General features: G+C 38.4%; 2 protein-coding genes across 3 annotated transcripts in view; one reads left to right on the forward strand and one right to left on the reverse strand.

The window, feature by feature from the left end:
* The window catches only part of LOC122184844 (centromere protein P), a 119,168-nt gene that overhangs the window by 9,150 nt on the left and 90,801 nt on the right, over positions 1-19,217 (forward strand). For both annotated transcript variants that reach the window (XM_042880094.1, XM_042880093.1), the window contains exon 6: positions 4,211-4,307. In XM_042880094.1, coding sequence (XP_042736028.1) covers positions 4,211-4,307 — 97 coding nt within the window. The remainder of the gene's footprint in view (positions 1-4,210; positions 4,308-19,217) is intronic.
* On the reverse strand, positions 6,533-17,575 carry OGN (osteoglycin). The gene is made up of 7 exons (XM_042880092.1): positions 17,318-17,575; positions 16,455-16,707; positions 12,430-12,514; positions 11,027-11,185; positions 10,249-10,451; positions 9,628-9,723; positions 6,533-9,069 (listed from the first exon to the last, which is right to left on the reverse strand). Exons 2-7 carry the CDS (start codon positions 16,620-16,622, stop codon positions 8,899-8,901), a joined length of 882 nt encoding a protein of 293 aa, XP_042736026.1. The 5' UTR covers positions 16,623-16,707; positions 17,318-17,575; the 3' UTR covers positions 6,533-8,898.

Consider the following 19,217-nt stretch of genomic DNA (forward strand, 5'->3'; position numbering starts at 1 on the left):
AACACTATTTGATAGAGCAAATTCCTAGCTACAGAACACAGTTTTTCAGTACAATCTCCACCATTAGCTCTGCACTGCCTTCAACACTACTGAACAAGAGCCTGCATGCCACAGCTGTCAAAATCTGCACAGCAGAGATGACCCGCTGTCACCACTGCTGAAACACAGTACCCACTGGGCTCACATCTTCTGTTTGGTCTCCATAAATGTCCAGCAAGCACTGATAAATGACAATGGATGCAGTTTTTTTCTGCACAGAAGAGTTCAATGGCACACGTTTGTTCCAGTATGGCAACAACGTGTCATGGAATGATGGAGGGAAAGTTTGAGCTCTGCTGCCCTCCTGCCAGCACAATCACATAGGAGGCATTACTTTCAGAGCAGTCCTCATTCTGGAAGTGTTCTCAGCGTGTTGAGATTTGTGGGAACTGACTTCAGCATTAGGAATTAAGCTAATTCTGGCTAATTGGGGATTTACCTATTCTAAACCCAATATTGTTCTTTTTTTTTTTTTTTTTTTTTTTTTTTTTTTTTTTTTGTGATGCTATCAATGCTATCAGAACGTTCATTGAAACACAGCTCACATGTAGCTTTTTTGGCTCTCTGTTTGATCCAAAGAACTTCAATGTCAATCTATTTTCTTGCTGTGTGCTTTTTTAACTGCCATTCAGCAGTGTTGTTCAGGGATGAAGCTGGGTGGTATGAGGATGGCACACTGACCTCTTTCACTCAACAGAAGGCAGTAAGTGGAGAGGTCCCTGCTGCCCAGTGAGCTTCGAACTCTGAAGCAAGAATTAGAAGTCCTTACTTTCTTTCAACACTGTAATTTCCTTTTGGTACCTTAACCATTTTGTGTGCCTCTTAAAATCTTTGATGCAACTGTTTCTCTGATCTTGTTACGAATATCTATTTCTCTACTTGATGATCTGGTCTTAAGAACTTTCAGCTACTATGTTGCCTAAAAAAACAAATAATATCATGTAGAAACAATGTCACAAGGCTTGCAATGTGCTTTTAAGCTGCATTAAATTGGTTACTCATGGAAGTGATCACTTTTAAAAACAAACTTCAAGTATGTAAATTGTTACAAACGTTTGTATTCCTCCCTTCCAGGTAGGTGGGCTTAAAATGTGTGTTGCTGTCTGTATAGAATCACGTTTGCTGGATAGTGAGATTTGGGCAGTTGTTGCAGTCTTGAATTTTACTATACTGTGTGCAGACTTTGTGTAAATGATTGAGTTGTGGTTAAAAATAAAAATCCTGTCCAGGACACAGAGATAGTTATTGTAAATGTGTGTGTCTACTTTCTTCCAGGGATTCAATTTAGCCTGTGCTGCCAGCATGGTTTTTTGGTTTTTTTTGTCTTGGCCTGGTTTTGCTGGCAGTTGTGACTGCTTGGGTAATTTCCTTTAATGATGTTGTTCTTTCCAGGCTAGGATAAAACTTGTTTGGCTTTTCTTTTACATTTTCGGAATCTGAATGTAAGTCCCATTTATTTTTTTTCCAGTTTGTGTAATGCATTTCAGTTCCTGTACATTAGGTAAAGCTGGACCTCAGGCAAAGTTCTTCCTTGAACTGCTGAAGTGAGTCAGTAATAAGCTTGCAGCCATTCTGCTGAAGGAGTCAAGTTTGGCTCTCACCTGTTCTGAACATCCAAAAAATAGCTTATCTCTAACAGGAAAGTCATTAATGTTTTTGAAGTATTAGAAGTCTGGATTTCTGCAAGGTCTTTGCTGTGTTCCTACATTACATCCTTTTCTCTATATTAGGAAGAGAGGGGTTTGAAGGTGAGCTATTTGGTGGATGAGGAGTCAGCTGGATGGCTGTGGCTAGAGTTGCTGCCAATGGCTCTGTCCAGGTGGATGCTGGTGATGAGTAGTATCCTCCAGGGTCAGCATGGAGATTGCTGCTCTTCTATACCCTTATCAACAACCACGGCGTCAAGTGTACTCTCAGCAAGTCTGCAGGTGACACCGAGGTGCAACTGATACAGCAGAAGGAACAGATGCCATCCAGAAGGACCTGAATGAGCTTGGGAAGTAGGCCCACAAGAACCTTATGAGGTTCAACAAGGGCAAGGTGTTGCACTTGGGTTGGGGCAGTCCCTGAACTGGGAGAAGAACTTGAGGTTTCTAGGGATGTGAGCCAGTAGTGTGCAGCCCAGAAGGCCAGCATTAACCAGGGCTGCATCAAGAGAGGAATGGCAACAGGGCGAGGGAGGGGAGCGTCCCACTCTGCTCTGCCCTTGTGGGGCTCCATCTGGGGTACTGTGCTCAGTCTTGGGCACATCACAAGAGAGACATGGAGCCCAGAGGAGACCACAAAACTGCTCAGAGGGCTGGAGCATCTATCTCACAAAGACAGGCTGAGGGAGCTGGACTTCTTCAGCCTGAAGAAAAGACCCCAGGGAGACCTCACTGCAGCCTCCCAGTATTTGAAGGGAGCTCATAAACAGGAGGGAAAGTGGCTTTTTAGGTGGTCTGATAGTGACAAGGGAAGCAGTTTAAACTAGACCAAACATCTCCTTCCTCTTCCTTTTCCCATAGCAGCTCTCCATCTATTTTCTCTAGTCTGTCTTTTGTATTATGCTCTGTGAAGTGGGTGAATTGTATTTCTTCTTCTGATTGAAGCATATATATATAATATATATATATAGCTTCTCAGATTTAATGGTTGCTTTTGTTGTGTTGCACGCAGTAAAGAGGGTGAATAAAGTCTGTTTATGTTCCCAGTTAGATGATCTCTCTAATTCTCTGATGGCACCCACCTTAAGTGTTCACATCTCTCAATGCAATTGGTTCTGTTTGTTTCAAGGCTAACTTTTGCATGTTACTGATTTCCTTTGCCTGCCTTCGTGGACCATTTCAGAGGGAATGTAATGGTGTCTTACTAAAAATGTTGCCATTCAAACTAACATAGTTCTGCTGGAGGACACAGCAGTTCAGTGTATAACAAAAGTAACTTCAGTGCTGGTTCTTGAAGTAGAAAAGCTGCTTCTGTTTGTTAACTGCGGTCAGCAGAAATGGAAAAAGCTCACAGTGAATGTGGAATCATTGGACTTGGATATTTACAGTTGACATTATTCAGTAACTCTGAAAACAGCCAAGCCAAATGACAGGAATTTTTCCTTTATTGTCTCACATTTTGTCTTTTGTTTTGAAAACTCCTCAGGCTTGCCTTGTGTGATTGCTGCTGTGACTGCTGCTGACCCTTCCCTTTTCAGTGGTGTTATAGGTGGAAATTAATATTTCCTGTAGCATATTGCTGTTGAAATATTTCCTTGCCAAAATAGCATTTACATTTCAGTCTTGTGATGTAAACTGTAAGCACAACAGAGTTCTTTCTGGTTCTATGCAAGCTGAGGGAAGGTGTCTTTGTAGAACACTGGAGCATTATGTAATGCAAGTGTAGGATTGTTCAAATGAATGAAACTGTACTTTATCCAGATGTAGATGAGCTGTTAAATCACGTGAGTCTAAAGCTGTGGAGATACTGAGGAGAGACCTGCAAGGATCAGCTCAGCTCCATCCTGGGATATTTATTAGCTTCTGCACAGGGTGGCCTGGCACTAATATCCCCACAGCCCATTTCTCAGTTGTGGATTCATTTGCATCACCTTTTTCCCCTCCAGCCTTACTGTACTGATTACTGAGAACATCACCATTTTTCTTAAAGAAAGATGGATGAAGATGTAACTGTATTTAAAAGGTTATGTTTTTTTAGATCACATTTGCCAGGCATTGTCTAATGAGAAGACTTTCTTGCTTTCTGTAGTTTCAAGGTTATTCTTGAAAAGATTGGATGGCACACAGGCAGAGATGGAGAATAAATTTCGCTCCAAGATTGGGCTGGGTGGGACAGAAGTCAGAGAATTCAGTGCCTCGAAATGTAATCTGGTTTGTTTTACCAGTTTTGCAGGTCACTGTTTTACTGTGTAGCATTTGGAAATTTATTCAAGACAAAGAATATTAATGAAGATGCCTAAAGTCAAATTAAAACTTAACAGGAGAATTGCTTTGCCAATTTATCACGTTTTACAAATAGGCCTAATTCTGTTGCTGCTTTCCTTTTGGAGAAGCTTGAAATGCTTGGCTTTTTTTTTTTTCCTTCTACAAAATACTGCACTTTTACACTAAGGAAGCTGATTATAGGCTATAGAATTGATACTACTTGTGCTGTTTGGGATAAAAAGTATATTTTTCTTTTGCAGCATTGAAGAACATGGAAATCTTCTGATGTTTTTCAGGAGCTTTTCATCTTATGCCGAGTGGTGCAAACATCGTAGGTGCACCTTCTTACATTTCAAGGTACTGTCTGTCAAACCTCTCTATGTGAATACTCTGATTCTTAAGTGGTTGATTAAAAGAGAGCAATGCAGGTGAACTTTGTGTTCTTCAGACTGGTCTGGAAATCTTAATTTTGTGCATTCAGGAGAAGAGGATATTATCTCAAGATGTTTGTGTTGGAGAGGCAATGACCTGGCTTGGTATTCATGTTGTTTTTACCCTGCTATTGTTGGGTTTCCTATACATGGAGGAAAAGTAGTATATCAGTGCCTTTTCTGTGGAGGAGCAAGGCAGCTGTTTATTACTATTAAATTTCATTTTGAAGATCAGCAGCAACAGGGGGAAAAAAAAAAGGAAAAAGGAAAAAGTAAAACTAACGCTTGTGGTCTTTGGCACTGAAGCGTCAGCTCTAAAGGACTGCATCTGTCTCTCTTGAAAGTGAGACAGCATGTGTTTGGGCTACAGCACTTCCAGTTCTGAAATGTTTGACTTGAACAGGAGATAAACCATTCCTCCCTCTGAACTGGAAAATAGTGTTCAAATTTTGTTTTAAGTTACCATTATTTGGCATGTTTATTTTGTCTTTGGACTGGTTTTAAGATAAGAAACTCTCCCACAACATAAAAAAAACCAAATACTGCATTCTTGCAAACGCTGAGCATTTTATATGATGAATGGTTGATATTATGTGAGGGTAATTAGCTGCTGAATTGTTCTTTAGCTCAATTTTATTTAGCTCAAGCATTTAGTGCAATTAATCTCAACATAATCATTGCTTTTCAACTGTATTGTGAAGTGTGAACTGCTTGCATTCCTACTTCTTTTTGTTTTGACTCTTGTAGGCTCTTCTAGCACTGTGCTGGGCGAGTATTTTTCTTCCATCTGGTTGCTTCATTCTGATAATGGTTTAAAAAATGTTTCCCAACTTTACCAATCCTTCAATTAGCCTCATGATAGCAGTCACTGTTGTTCCAGGCAGAGCAGTTTAGTGAACAGTTGAAACTATTTTTCATTTTAAAAAATGGGAAGACATGAGACAGGAGATAGGAAATGTGGAGGTGGTTTTGAAGCTGGCCTGTGTATCTTAAGGGAACAGTTTTAGAAGTTAGTTGAGCTGAGTGTAAACCAGCAGTGATGTTGTCATGGCTTCATGGCTTTTCTTTGGTATTCTGCATCATCATACTGATGGAAACCACGAATCCATGACAGATATTTCATACACAATGCATCTGTGTGATGGTGTTTTCATTGAAGTCAGTGCATGCTACAGGTTTGTGTCAATAGAGCATCATTTTAAAGTTACTTCTTTTGGCAAAGGTACTGTTGAGAAAAATATCAGCATGGGAGAATATTTATGCAATCCCACTATAGGCTCATGAAGAGATTTTTTTTTTAGGCCTTCTTATTTCTGCCAGCATTCTTAATTCTTTTATCGAGAAAAGATGACTTTCTGGGATCAGAAAATTCAGAAATGGATGCATGATTAAATCCAACCTTAGTAGCCCTTGTAACTTTGTATCCTATGTCAAGTGCTGTGGAAGTGGCTAAGAGCAGCTTTTAACATTTGGATCATAGAAGTGAATAGTTGTAATGAGCATGTGTGTACTTAAAGTAATAATGGCCATTTCAGACAGATGATAACTGCATATTTCAAACAAAGCTGCTGATCAGAAATGGCAGTTTTGTAGTGAATTTTTGCACTTAACAAAATTAATCATCCAATGGCTAACTGTAAATAAGCAGAAAAGCAAATTTGGCAGCAGGCTGTTCTTGTGTGCAGGAGAAGTTTAAGTAGATGTGAGTAGAGCAGTGCTGTGTTAGAAACATTCTGTGCTCTGCATCATATATTCCCTAATGTTGTGCTTTAGCAGTTGTGCATTTTTACTGGCACAAACTGGGATATCACCTGTATGCTTCATACACAGACTCAGGAGCTCTGCATAATGCTGCTGCCTTCTGCTGGCAGTCCTCTCTTTCTGTGGGGGAAAAATCCAAGATAGGGCTTTAAATGGCTTTTGGAGAGATGAGTGAAACAACCCACAAATCTTTGGTTATGGGTTCTTCTGTGTGATGGTCACCTGGTGTTATCTGGATTGTAGAACTTGCTGCGCTCCAGCAATAAATGTTCATTTGCAAAATGGATTTACAGCTATGGAGAATTTTCTGGTCTACAGACACCTTTGTCTGCTTTGAAACTGCACCTGAAATAAGTGGGATTGTTGAAGAACAGATGAAGGAAGCTGCTATTGATTAACAAGAAGGAAGTTCAAGTTTATTGAAAATACAGAATAGAAATGGGGGGGGGGAATAGAATGGTGTACATTCAGCTTAATGCTAATCAAGATCAGAAAAACAGAAGGGGAAAAAAACATACTGAAGCTCTTTCACTTAATGTTTTAATGAGTTAACTTGCTGTGAATGAGGAAAGGAAATTAAAACACATGAGTATTTACTGGCTGCATGGGGCTCACAGAATATACCAGTTATCTGTGTTTTGCTTGCAGAATATTAAAAGCATTAAATTAATGTTGATATTTAGTACTTTTTCAAAAATATATACAACAACTTCCTATGAAATTTGTGATGTGGTAGTGGTTAGATCTTAGTGTGTTTGCATGCATGTGTACATAACAGAAACGTGTATATATTTGTGTGCATGATGTTTTCATAGGGAACCTGAAACACTTGGGGTGTTTATTGATCCCATTAATACTGGAGAGGGCTTTGTGTAGTAGAATCAGATCTGAGACCACTGTTTATGTAATGTTATCATACTTCTAACTATGTTTTCTATATTTTATTTAGCAAATAGAGATGAAACAACTTGTGGCTTTCATTTCTTTCCTGATACAAATTTGGATTGGATTTGGAACGTATTTTGATATGCTCTGCAGTAGTTTATCTTTCCCTAAGTGCCTGGAGACATAAAAGTTTCAAGATTCACATGGAAAAAATGAACAACAAGCACCGTAGGACTTGGTTTTGTTCTCAGATACATTAAAACAATGGAATTTCTTTCTGGTTATATTAAAACATTTAAATGGAAGAGATGAGGACTGCTTTGTCCTTCTTGACTGGTCCAGGGTGAAAATATTTTGTCTTGATTTTCATAATTGCATCCTCTTTCAAGAAAGGTGCACCCACAGTTGGTGCTTGACAGTCACCTGGATCTCAGCACTCTTAGTGTCAGAGCATCAGTATGTTCAGAATTCAGCTCAAATTTAGTACTAACTGTCTAGAGCACAAGCACTAACAAATCAAGGTTTAGCTAAATAGACATAATTAATACAAATATCTTATAAAATCAATACTGATTGTGGTGGTAGTGATACGTTATCATGCATTTGTGCTTAACTATTTCTACAAATCAGGAATCTACACTAGCTTCAAGGTTAGTATGATGTTGGCTTAGTAATGGTAATTAGCACTTTTTTGCATTTGTCAGTTAAAAGCATTTAAGCTTGTGGCTGGTATTTGAGGAGATAATAATATTTGTTTACCTCGTTTGAGGATAACACTTAGAATAGTGTTATGTTAAAATTTTAGTTTTAAAGATATAATGTTATGCTTCTGTACATTGCGAAAATATTGGGTGCAAGGGTATTTGTTTCTTTGATCTGACTTCTAGTTGAAAATCTGCTCATTTACAGGTAAGAGCATTAATTCAATTTCTTGTTAACTTTATTGTCACATTTCCTGTCAAGACAAAGCAGTGGAAGAAGGCTCAGTCAATGTCACGTCTTCATAAAAAGGAAAAAACAAGTGCTTGAGTCATAGCCTGCTGTATGCTGATGGTTGTATTAAACTGGGAAAGCTGAAGTGGCAAGAATGACTCCTATGAGCACAGCTGAACGAAGTGTCTATATATTATATATTTAAATCAAAAATATAACGTGTAGAAAACATTTATATGTAACATATACAGTTGAATGTGTTTATACGGATACATTCAATTGTAATATATAATGGCATTTGGATTATTTTGAAAGGAAAATATTAAAAGAAGATTTGATGCATACTTGAAATGTTCCATTCGCTTTGTTGCTTGGTACACTAAGCCTGAAAAAATTCTTCACCTTTTCCATAAGTTTTTAAGGAAACTTCAGTGAAGTTGAACTTGAAGACATTCTGTCTCTAGACATAATTATCTTTCACATGTGTTTTTTTTTCCATGCAATTTTGGAGTTTTAACCGAAATAGTTTAATTCCAGGCCCAAACAAATTTGACTGGAGTAAAAATTTAGCTTACTCAAGAAATGTTTTGGCTTATCAAAGTAAAATATCGTGATTTTTTTTTTTTCTGGGAACTGGTGAAGAATGTGAAGCAGCACTTGCAGGATTTTAGCTGCGTGTAACGAGTAACTGCTGAATTGCAAGTTGGAAATATATGTATGTGCACTTATGTACTTTTACACTTTGATTAACAAAGGATTCTGAAGTTTGGGTGGCATTGCAACTCCTAAATAGAATGGCTGCTTTGAAATAATTGTCAGAGGAGACCCTCATTTCAACAGGGAAAATTGCTTTAGCATGGAGAAAATATAAACATGTAAACAGTAATAAGAATGATCGTTTGTTACCATGATTGAGTTTTGGCACGTGTAAGTAGTAGCTAGTAGTATGTTCCTACAGGCAGCGTTCTCAAGCAGGAGAAAGCATTGACATGCTTTGCCAGGAGGATTGGATTTCCTTCCATCCTTATCTCATCCATACGTGTGCGGATGTACCGTGTGTTATTAGACTTGCAGAAAGTGTCGTCATTGATTGTAGTGATGTTGTTGTGCTGCAAAGCAAAACAAAGGGGAGGGGTATTTAAAATAAATGAATGTGTTCACATGCATACAAGTTGAGAATTGTCAAGCTTTAACTTCCTTCTTACTCAATTTCTCGACGCTGGGATTGGTTTGTGTTACGGATTGGTAAGAATCAAGTCTTTCAAACCAATCAATAAACGGTTTGAGGTTGTTACTGATGTTTGGAATTTATTGTTGACCAAAGATTATTACTGTTTTGGTTTTTTTTATTTATTTCTTGAATTTGGTGTGCCGGAATTTATGAGAAATTCCTGCATGGTAGTTAGGCGATAACTTCTGACAGCAAGGGTAACATAATTCTATGTAACTGTAGGGAATTATTTGAAGGGCTTTTTCCTCCTGTATGTTAATAAAATAGACAGGTTGAACGCTGCTCAGTTGTGACCATACAGAGCAGAAGTAAGCTGTTGTTTGGAGGAGCACTAGGCAGCGATAGCACAACTGCAGCGCCAAATGCTTTGGAAGGAAGAAGAGAGAGACTCGGTCTTTCTGTAATGTAACGTTAAGCAAAAATACTTCAAAAGTACCTGAAGGTGCAGAATGCGCAGGCTTTCTGGTAGGTTAAGGGGAACGGATTCCAGTGCATTATGTCCTAAGTAGAGGTAGGCCAGATTTGTCAGTTTCTAGTGGAACAAAAGAGAGGATCAGTGCTGGTATTACTTACTCTCATATCTGTTATTAGACATCTGCATTTTTTCTGATCACAGATAAAGCTATAAAGGGATCTGACAGGAAACATTCTTTTGTTGTGAGTGTTGAATTCTGTTTCATCAAGAAACTCATAGAGCAGGCCTTTATGTTCTGCAAACTTCTGTGTCACTGTACTGGTTATAAAACTTGGCTCCACTCTGAAGATGTCATTGTTAGCGTTTCTGTGATCCACAGACCTCTACTGGAACCATCCGTTTTGAATCTACCATCTCTCTGTGTGTAAGAAAAGAAGTAGGTAAAATTGTATCTTAATTTCTTTAGATGAACTTCATGAGAGTGCAAGTGTACAATGAGCCACTATTCCAGAGTGCCTTCACAACAAAGCCTGAAATGCTGCTTCTTGCACGTCTATTTCTTGAATTGCAGAAATACAGAATAAATCAATATATTGATCGTTATGGTTATTCATTTTATCTAGCTTGCTTGCCTAGACTTACCTTGAAAGCATTGTTTTTGATTCCTCTGCTTTTGATTCTGTTTTGGTTCGCATTAAACGTTGTCAGTTTGGGAGGTAGAACTGGAAGTTTCACAAGTCGGTTTTCAGCAAGAGAAAGTTCTTCCAATAACAAGAGCTTTGAAAAGGCTCCATCTTCTATTTCTTCTATCATATTCCCACTGAAATCAATTCTTCTCAAAGTAGCTTAACACGAAAGAATTGAAAGTGTGAATACTGAATATAGAATTGCATGATGTGAAAAATCCATGGTTTAATGCAGGATGCTACAACCACTGTCATTGTAACATCTAGTAGTACTTAAATTTGCAGATCACAAACTAAGAGCTTTGTTTATATATATAAATTTGATGAAATAAGTGCATTATGTATTTGTGTGAAACTTTCTGTTTGGATCGAGGCAACTTGCCTTTATATACTGGTAGGATTTGCCATGTCGGAGGTGAAGTAGGTGGGCAGGATCTCCGGAGCATTTGAAAGAAATAGACATGATTGTTGAAGACTGGCTGGCATACAATTAAATTTCATTTTTAGCTATTTGTTTTTGATGGTTTGGAAGTATTAAGATGGATATGTGGGCCAAAACGGGTTTCTGCATTGCCTTCAGAGCTCCTTTGCTGATACAAGCATTGAATTGTTAAATAAGTAATGTACATGATGTGAACTAGCAAAATATAAGGAATATATATTATTTTGGTAGTTCTGGCAGAGTGAGAAAGGACACCAGGAGGTAAACAAATTCAAATCTGAATATTACTTACTAATGTCAGCAAAATCTGAGACAGCTATCCTCTTGATTTTATTAAATCGTGCATAAAGGTACGCGGTTTCCTTGGGCAGTGGGGGAACAGCTTCAATATCGATTTCCTCGCAGTACACCGAGCCGCTTAAACACACGCAGAGCAGGCAGGTAGGCAGATCTGAAAGGGAAGTGTTTTGTGAGTGAGCAATTAAAAGTTAATCAGCCGACATCAGCTTCATTCAAATCAATTCTTTCTGGTATCTTCTAAGATTTTTCTCTCCATTAAAAGTTTGATTGTCCTACTAGCAGCATTTAAAACTTCTGAAAATCCTTTTTGTGATCTATTTTCATGCCATGTATATACTCTGTTTTTATCTGAACTTGTCTCGAAATACTGTTAAGGTTAATTTTATTTCATTTTGTAGTTGATTTAGAGTGGTTTGAATTTGACTGCAACTCTGTGCAGGAGAAACATCTGAAAGGGCCCCCAGTTGATGTTGTAATTGCACTGGAGCATTTTTGGCAGGGTTTACCCACAGGATTTACCATTTTTGGATGTGGTACCTTATTTGTCATGTATTAGCGTAAGAAATAATTAAAAAGAAATGTTTGTGAGTCAATGGTGCCACTGTTTAAAAAGCAGTTGTTTCTGTGCTTATCTGACGAGGAGCCCTGGGCTTCTCCCAGGTCTGTTCTCCTTTTGATGGTGCTGTTGACAGATGCCATTTGACAATAATTAGTTGCCCTTCATTAAAACTTCAGTGAACATCAGCACTTCAGTGGTCTTGCTGCATCATCTGTGATTTTTGGAAATTTAGATCACAGACCCAGAATGTCTCCTAGACTGGTAAAGAACATTCTTGATGTTCTTGTACTTCATCTGTTTCTATTCCCAAATTCATTTGTATCCCAATTCATTTCTGAATGTTTACATTTCAGCAGGTGGAAAAAAAAAAAAACAACAAACAGCCAGACTGGAAACTACGTAAATATTGGCCTCCTTGGTCATCAGATGTGAACTCTGAGAGCATCAGGTTCTTCAAATTAATCTGTTTAAACATGTTATGATATGGTTAAACTGTGGACCTTATTGGGACCTTTTTGTTTGTCTTGGTTCTCGTATGCCAAGCTTATTGAACCTGGGTGCACCTATACAGCAAATGCAACTGTAATTCTGTATAGATTCTTCCAGCTGTGTTTTGTATATTCAGAGTTTACCTGGAGATACTTTAGTATTTCTAATTTTTTTCATATTTAATCTGCTCCATTAGAGGCTAAAGTTTAGAAGGCTTTCCCCAAGAGACATGAAAACATCATTTCTATATCCCTTGTCATCCTTACTATGTTTAGTGTTGGTACTTAAAACAGGTTCCTTAGGAGACCTCGCACAGAGCAATACCCACTTCTCCATTGCTCACTTACTCGTATCCTTTGTGGGTCTGGCACTCAGTTGGCTGTCATCTCCTTGCAGTCTCAGGCCAGTGTCAAGAGAAACATTTGTTCCATCCTTTGTGAAAGAGCAAAAGTTATTTTAAAAAGCAATAAACAGTATTCCAGGGATCTTAAATAGCATATCTCTTAACATGGGCTTCCTACCTCATACCATCTTGTGACATTTAATTTTTAAATTGTTCTTATACACTGGGTGACTGATGTGATGTGTTATCCCTCTTGTATGTGAGCTCTTCATTTTGGAAGGCGAGAAGGGAAAATGAACTGCTACTCTTCTTTGGATAAGACCAATAGCCATAAAGAAAAATGAGTGGAAAATACAGACCGTGTGATGATGATGAAAGAACAATGTAAGCTCTGAATGTCTCCAAAAACCTACTCTTCAGAAGGCAGGTTTTGTAGAGAACGTGAAATTTTGAGAGAGTTAGATTGAGAAGTTAGATTGAGTTAAAAAATATATCCTTACATTTCCTTGCCTTTGAAGTTATTTGAAATCACCTGTAAAGATATTAATTATCTTTTAAATTGCTTGAAAACTTGGCTTAGAAGTCTGTTCCTTTCAGATATTGGCTGAAATTCGGCTATACGATTTCATTAAACTTCCCTGAAGGCTGTATTAAAACCTGGGCTGCTAACAAACGCAGCCTTGGGTAATGCTGGAAATGGTAGATTTTAACTGAATACAATAGATAGAAATTTTAGAGAATTACCTATTATTTTGTGAGTTAGTGTATACATACAGTGGATCATACCATTGCATATTTTGGTGTTTGGAGGGAGGTGTTGGATTGATTGCAGCAACTGTGTTTGGCTGGCATCATTTATTGTCTTTTTTGATGGGAGGTAAGTTTTAGAACAGGATGAAGGTGCAGTGTGGTCTGCTTGGCTATTGAGAACGTGCAGAGAGAAAAGCATCAACGGATGTGGAGAACACTTTTCTTTAAGTGTGCTTAATGAACAGAATCCTGGCCTGAGTACTGCGATCAGTGAAGAGATTCTGTGTGCACCAGTTGCTCACAGGAACCAATTTACTTAATTAACTCCCTCATTGAGGCATCTAGCACACCTCCTAGAGCAGTGGGCAAACGCTGTCAGTTTCCTTTGGGTGCCAACTTTGGTCTCATTTACTGGTGGGTTTTTTGGTTTTTTTTTTTTTTTTTTTTTTTTTTTTGTATTTTGGAATGTAAAAGCATTGAGCTGAAGAAACAGGTATCTTGGCCAGCCTCTGCTGTTGTGACTCTTGGCGTGTGAACTGTCCATCACTTGGCTTGTCCTGTCTCTATCCAGGCTGTAGCTCTTTCCTGTGGGTTGTTTTTGAGATCTTTGGGAGAGGCTGATCTGTTACTGCTGGACTTCTCTACACGAATTAGAATGCTGGTAACAATTCAGTGTTGTTGCATGGAACTTCTGTGTAGAGAGAGAGACTTCAAGTGTGTGGTGTAGAGAAGCTGGGGTGTAAGCTGGAAAAATAGAAGACTCAAACAAGCAACAAGTCTTACAGGTTTCTGAAAAAAGTTTAGTTTACATAGCTCTGTTGATTAGGCATACGAAATCAGGATCCTGATGGGTGTCAAGGCCAATAAAGACTTATGGCTCACAAGGGAGACTTTTAATATGCTTGTATGAAGAATGTTTGCTGATGTAGCATATCTGTACCAGCAGTAGGTTTCTAAAATGTGTTCCTGCTTGAGATGTGATCCAAGAATGAATATGCAAGTTCTTAGCAGAGCACAGTGCACAACTCATTGCTGAAAGGAATATCACAAAAAAAATCCCAACCCCAAACAATAAAACCTGATTATTTGCTGAATAATGTGAGATGCGCAGGCAATGTATTCCCACTCACCCTCTGTAAATAGAGGTAGCCAATATATTGGAAGAATTGCTTGGATAGCTAAAAAAAAGTAGTAAGCATGGAATATTGGTGGAGAAGTTTGTTTGGATGATACCTGCAGGACATTTATTACTTGCATTTATAGAGATTAGTACACTGAAGGAATGTTGGTGTATTTTCATACTTAAATTCTACCTGTCACTTGCACCTTACTCCACAGACATGAATTCCCCACATAAAATCAGACTATTATGTGACATCTAAACACTGGAAACGTCTTTGGAACTTCTTCTGCAAAGTAATTGATTCTTCCTGGTAACAAACAGGTGTGTGTTAGAAAGTTGAGTGTTTATACTCAGTGAAATGAATTAGTCCATACATGTGATGGTGTCTGGCTTCAAATAAAGCACTGTAGTTGATCATTACCACAAATATAGGTAGATGGATTTCTAATCTGAGAATCGGGATATTTTTTTTTAGTGTAAACTTTAAAAATTGATTCAATACACAATAAGGAGTTAACTTTGTCATGCAAGATTAAGATTTTCAGATTGGGCAAGTTGGAGGAAATTATTGGCACGCATTTCAGTTACAGCTGAAATGTTCTGGAATCTGGGATTTGTATTTTAATAGAATAGAATGCTTGCCTGCATATCCAGTGACTGAAGTTGGGGACACTGGAATTTGTAGAGATCTATTTGTTGCACATATGGAACTAATTTATTATTTTGCAATGAAAGCACGTCACTGGAGAACTGACCTGGTGGAAATAGTGACCGACTGCATTCCTGGAATTATCACGAGCAGAACTGTTGGCCTTCAGTAGACCTCTAGTTTATGGTGCTGCCAGCACAGACACTGCTTAGTCTATGGCATATTGCAGGCATTATTTCCTTGTAGGTATCCTCCTACTGTGAGTAGCGGTGTACTCTTAGTAGAATGACGTTAGTAGAGAAAGCTATTTGGTGCTTTGCTCATTAAAGTTACAGTACATAGCAATTTAAAAAGTCTTACTCATTGACTGGGTGGTCACTTCTTTGTTGAGTCACTTTAAATGCTCTTGTTCAGAAGTTAGTGAGGCGTGTTGCTCCATCGCTCTGGCACGTGTCAGATTTAAGAATGCCTAGTTTGTTTCTGATATAAATACTTAGCTGCTGTTTTTAGCCTGGCGTGGAAAGATGTGATCTAAGTGGAACTGGAAAAATATTTTAAAAATAGAGAGAGAAATGATTTCTCTTATAGATGTGCTGGGACTTACTGCTTATATCACTTGTCTTCTGCTCTCCCCTTTTATTTCATTATCAGACTAGTTTATTGGAAGGAGGTGGGGTTTTATACTGTGCCTTTCAGCTGGGACTGTTGCACTTGATTTAACTCGTTTTTGTATCTCCTGTTTAAGCGTTTAAATCAACAAGCTCCTATATAGAGCAGCAGCAAAACGGTTCCGAGTTGTCCGTTTGGTCATATGGGGGTGCTGGTGAGTGCCGCAGGGCGTTTTGATTGCTATGTTGTGGAGTCTCAAAGTGTTAACACCGGTAGGTGACGCCCACGGTGCTGGGCATTCTGTATGTAGTACCTCAGAATTGCAAAAAGAAAACAAACAAAAAGCCCTGGGGGAAAAAAAAAAAAGATAAAAAACACAACAGCTTGAGTCAAAAGAAAAGCTGTGGTTTATAACGGCAGGTTGCTTATGGTAAGATTACAGTTTCAAGTATTTCTTTGATATTAAAAAAAAAAAAAAATCAACTGAATGAAATTATCCTCCTTAATCTGAATTCAAACTTACTTTGTTAATACAGCACTACCCAAACTGCCCACCTAATGTGCTGGTATACCTTCTGAAACTCCTGAAACAGCAGGCACGTAGCTGCAGCAGAGTGAAAAGCAATGCTGTACTCTTAGTTGCAAAAACGTGTCTTTTTGGGGTTACTCAGACCATAACAAGAGGTAGTTTTGTGCTTTTGAGTGGCTTTCTTATTTCTGGAACTATTCTGTGTTTTGCCATTATTAAAAAGCTTCTCAATAAAACTTGTATACATACATGTAACATCCAATTCATTTCTATCATGTAACATCCAATTCATTTCTATCATGTAACATCCAATTCATTTCTATCATGCTTAGCAGTTAAAATATGAAAGTGATTATATAAATGAAATACCTTTATTATATCCTTGGACAGCATTTCATAATCCTGTTGGATCAGGCTTCCCATGGCAATGTCTGTCTCATAGTCATTAAACTTGGAGGAATCTTGCTGTATTGTTGGTGCTGGCTTCACCAGAGGTACAAACGCCACCAGGAAAAAAGCAGCCTGCAAAGTCTTCATTTTCTCACAGAGCAATGTGCTTGGCTTGCACTGAGCTGATGGAGGTCTGCTCGTGTGTTGACTGTGGAGAATACTTTCTTTGTGACTGCAAATGAAAATGCAATCCGTCAAAACAATATTTAAAGCCTAGAGAAGCAGTTGGCAGAGGTTTCTAACGCATAAGGAACATGGAACAACTTTTAACTCTTGGTATTCTTTAATTAGACTGAAGGATTAATAAAAGGTGCTATTAATGTGAAATGAAACTAGGAAATAATAAACAGCCTTTTCCAACTAGTAAAGAAAGTATTACGTGTGCCTATTTGCCAGAGTGCTATTTCTGCCAGTAGCAGGAGGATTTTACAAAGCATTTTATGAAACACTTGGCATATATATTTTATCAAATAAAAATGATTTTTCCCTGTTGTCAAAATATGTTGCTATGAGCACTTGAGCTTGAAAATCATTCTCTCATTGCCTTTATCTTCACGTTTCAAAGCAAACAGCAGAAGATAATCCTCCCCCCCAGTAATATTTTACAGGTTGCACACAATTGAGGCTGGGATGGAGGCTACAAGCACAGTTGAGAAGCATTTTAAGTACATACACAGTATTTCTTAAAATTGATCTTCACACAGCATTTTGTTCTGCTTGCTGTAGTGATGTGATTTATTTAAGCTTTAGGTGAAGGTACTTTCAGAAAAAAGTCCACCTACCGTTTTAGCAGATTCCAAGTTCTTCTGTGGCTGTGTGCTAAAACCAGAAGTTCTTATGCGTGAGTTAAACCAAAGTAGACTGGTAAAAGAGTAAAGTTATGAATTACATCCAGGTTGCTGCAATGAATAAGTTTTCCAAGATTGACAGTCTTAAAAGTGCTTTCCATGGGGTAAAAAAGGCTTTGCCAGCATTCTGTCCCCAGGGTAAGAGGTAATATCCTGGAGCAGGGGGCTGTACTTAGCTTTAACATTTACAAATGTTATCCAGTCTAGTTCATCCTGCTTGGCAAAGTGGCAGTTTTCTGCTGTCTGGTGATTTACCCTTTCTAATTGCTAGGGCTCTTTCTTTGAATCGAGTATTAATTGTGCAGGCTAGAGGTCTATAACAAGGCATGTGTTATCCATTTTGTTTAATAGTTTAGCTGAGAAACAAAGCAGCTGCTTGCTGACTGAGACAGAGGTAGAGCCAAAGCATACATACACTGCATTAGTCACATTTCTATGAGTGGTTAAATGTTTCACTACAACTTGTTTGTGTTTACAGAAGTTTCACCTATGCAAGAAATAAAAACTTTTCAGTCTGAAGAATTCTGGAAGCCAAGAATAGTTTTTAGAATTCGGTGGGTGGGGCTTAAGTGTGATTTTTTTTTTTTCAGCCAAGTAATTCTCATCTCAATGCTTTATTGGATGAGTTGTTCCACAATTTATTTAGAAGTTGGGTTTTGTAATACATGTTTTACGTTCTATTTCAGTTATAAGTTACTTAGCAAATATTGCCCAGGTGTAGAATTTTCATATGAACTGGAAGCTTCAGTTTTCTAGATTTCCAGTGTGTTTCTTCCTCCCCCATCCTTTTTCTTATTATGTACTTTTGGCAATCACTATAAATGGGAGCCAGATGAACACTTGAAAGTTTACAGTCGAATTTTTTTTATCTTTATAAAGTATGTGGCAATAAAACCTGTTGAGAATATATTCGGATCAATTTTTCTCTCTCATCTTTTTGGGCTTTTTAATAAGATAGCGCTGACAACCAGAATAATGTTGGAGATAAGCAGTGGACATATTTAGATTTTTGTGCAAGTCCTGTCTTGTTTAGAAACCAGATGTTGGTGAACGTGTAAATGCAAGCAGTGTTTGTTACAGATAGGACTTGCAATTTTCTCTAGGATAATGGTTTTGCTGTAAGTGTATAACTAAAATACAAAGGGAAGAATCTCAGTAATGGTGGCAATTGGATTCCGAATCATACTGGCTGCTGCTGAGATGGAACAAAAAATTGTTTCTAGTGTTTTGTGGCGAAGATATTAACATGTTTTCCACAGCAGAATTGCAGGAACTTTCAGTTGAGAGGACACTGACAGAAAAGGTGGACTTCCTACAGAAAGGGCAAAAAGATTTGCAGCTTGTCAACGTCCTCTTACCGTCTGTCGTGACCGTGTGCGCTTTTCGGGAGCAATGATGGCATGTCTGCTTTGTAGCTGATCTCCTTCAGCAAGGAGCGCTGGAACAGGCTGCCCAGGGGGGTGGTGGAGTCTCCTTCTCTGGAGATGTTCAAGACCTGCCTGGATGCCCACCTGTGCGACCTGCTGTAGGGAGCTGCTTTGGCAGGGGGTTGGACTCGATGATCTCTGGAGGTCCCTTCCAACCCCTACAATTCTGTGATTCTTTCCAGCCACCTGCTGCCTTTCCTCACCCTGCTGAACATCCACATTAAGACTTCATCTGACTGTGTAGTTTTACCATCACTTAAAACAGGTAGTGCCAAATAAAGTAGTAGTCTAATGCCGTGATTTGTCTGTCATCCCTTGTACCAGGAGAAATGTGCTGTCAGCAAGTAATTTCAGATAAATAGAAGGTTTTTTCATCTGAATTTATGTAACAATGTTCAGCACAAAGA

The sequence above is a fragment of the Lagopus leucura genome, unplaced genomic scaffold (genome assembly GCF_019238085.1).
Source record: "Lagopus leucura isolate 7727_CA_CO unplaced genomic scaffold, USGS_WTPT01 Super-Scaffold_100026, whole genome shotgun sequence".
Lineage (NCBI taxonomy): Eukaryota > Metazoa > Chordata > Aves > Galliformes > Phasianidae > Lagopus > Lagopus leucura.